This window comes from Saprolegnia diclina (genome assembly GCF_000281045.1).
Source record: "Saprolegnia diclina VS20 unplaced genomic scaffold supercont1.13, whole genome shotgun sequence".
Taxonomy (NCBI): domain Eukaryota; phylum Oomycota; class Saprolegniomycetes; order Saprolegniales; family Saprolegniaceae; genus Saprolegnia; species Saprolegnia diclina.
In genome coordinates, this window is record NW_008246080.1 from 703,288 (window position 1) to 704,053 (window position 766).

Below are 766 nucleotides of genomic sequence, written 5' to 3' on the forward strand. Positions count from 1 at the left end.
GCCATCAAGAGCCGCTGCATCTTCTCAATGCACGATAAGTTACGTGGCAGAGCATTCTTGTGCACGCCCACGTACTTCGCCAATTCGTTCGTCACTAGATCGGCCTCGACAGTCGACGACTTGCGGATACCAAAGTTTGGCATCACACCCAGCACCAGCTCGTGCGTATCCGAGACGCCGAGGTACCCGTCGTCGTCGTCGTTGCCGCGCGCACACCGGAGAGGAAGTCCAAGACACCGACGACGTCGACCACGCAGACGCGGTGGCGCTTGGGCCAAAACACGAGCACGTAGCGTGGACACTTGAACCCGTCGGACGTCACTGGCGGCATGTGCAGAAAGCCTTGGAGCGTCCGGCCAATCACACTGTCAACGACAGCCTCCGGGATGTCGCACGCAGGGTGGGGTTCAAACATCTCAACTTGGCCCTTCTCATGTGAGTCGAGCCTTGCAACGCCGACGTCAAAGTTGCCGGCGGCGAGAAGCACGTTCACAAACTCCGTCTCCGCGTACGTGAAGTGCTCAAACGAGAGAGGGTAGTGTGCCACTTCTAACTCCAGTCCGCGGCGCTGCACCGCTTGCGTTCTCGAGTGGCCGAGGGCGTGGAAGGCCGCGATCGCCGCGTCCTGCACAGTGGGCTCCATGCGCATCGGCTTATCCGCGTCACCGTAATACAAGCGAAAGACAAGTGCGACAAGCCGCCCAGACGTGATGGGCGCCGACGTGATCGTCGTCGTAAGAAAGGCAGCAGCGAACGCCGTCTCGAC

The 766-nt window shown here is 60.4% G+C and overlaps 1 protein-coding gene across 1 annotated transcript; it reads right to left on the reverse strand.

Annotated features, from left to right (window-relative positions):
- Nucleotides 1-142: 142 nt before the first annotated feature.
- Nucleotides 143-649, reverse strand: SDRG_05217 (hypothetical protein; the record flags this gene model as incomplete). The annotated part of the gene is made up of 1 exon (XM_008610921.1): nt 143-649. One exon carries the CDS (start codon nt 647-649, stop codon nt 143-145), a length of 507 nt encoding a protein of 168 aa, XP_008609143.1.
- Nucleotides 650-766: the final 117 nt, after the last annotated feature.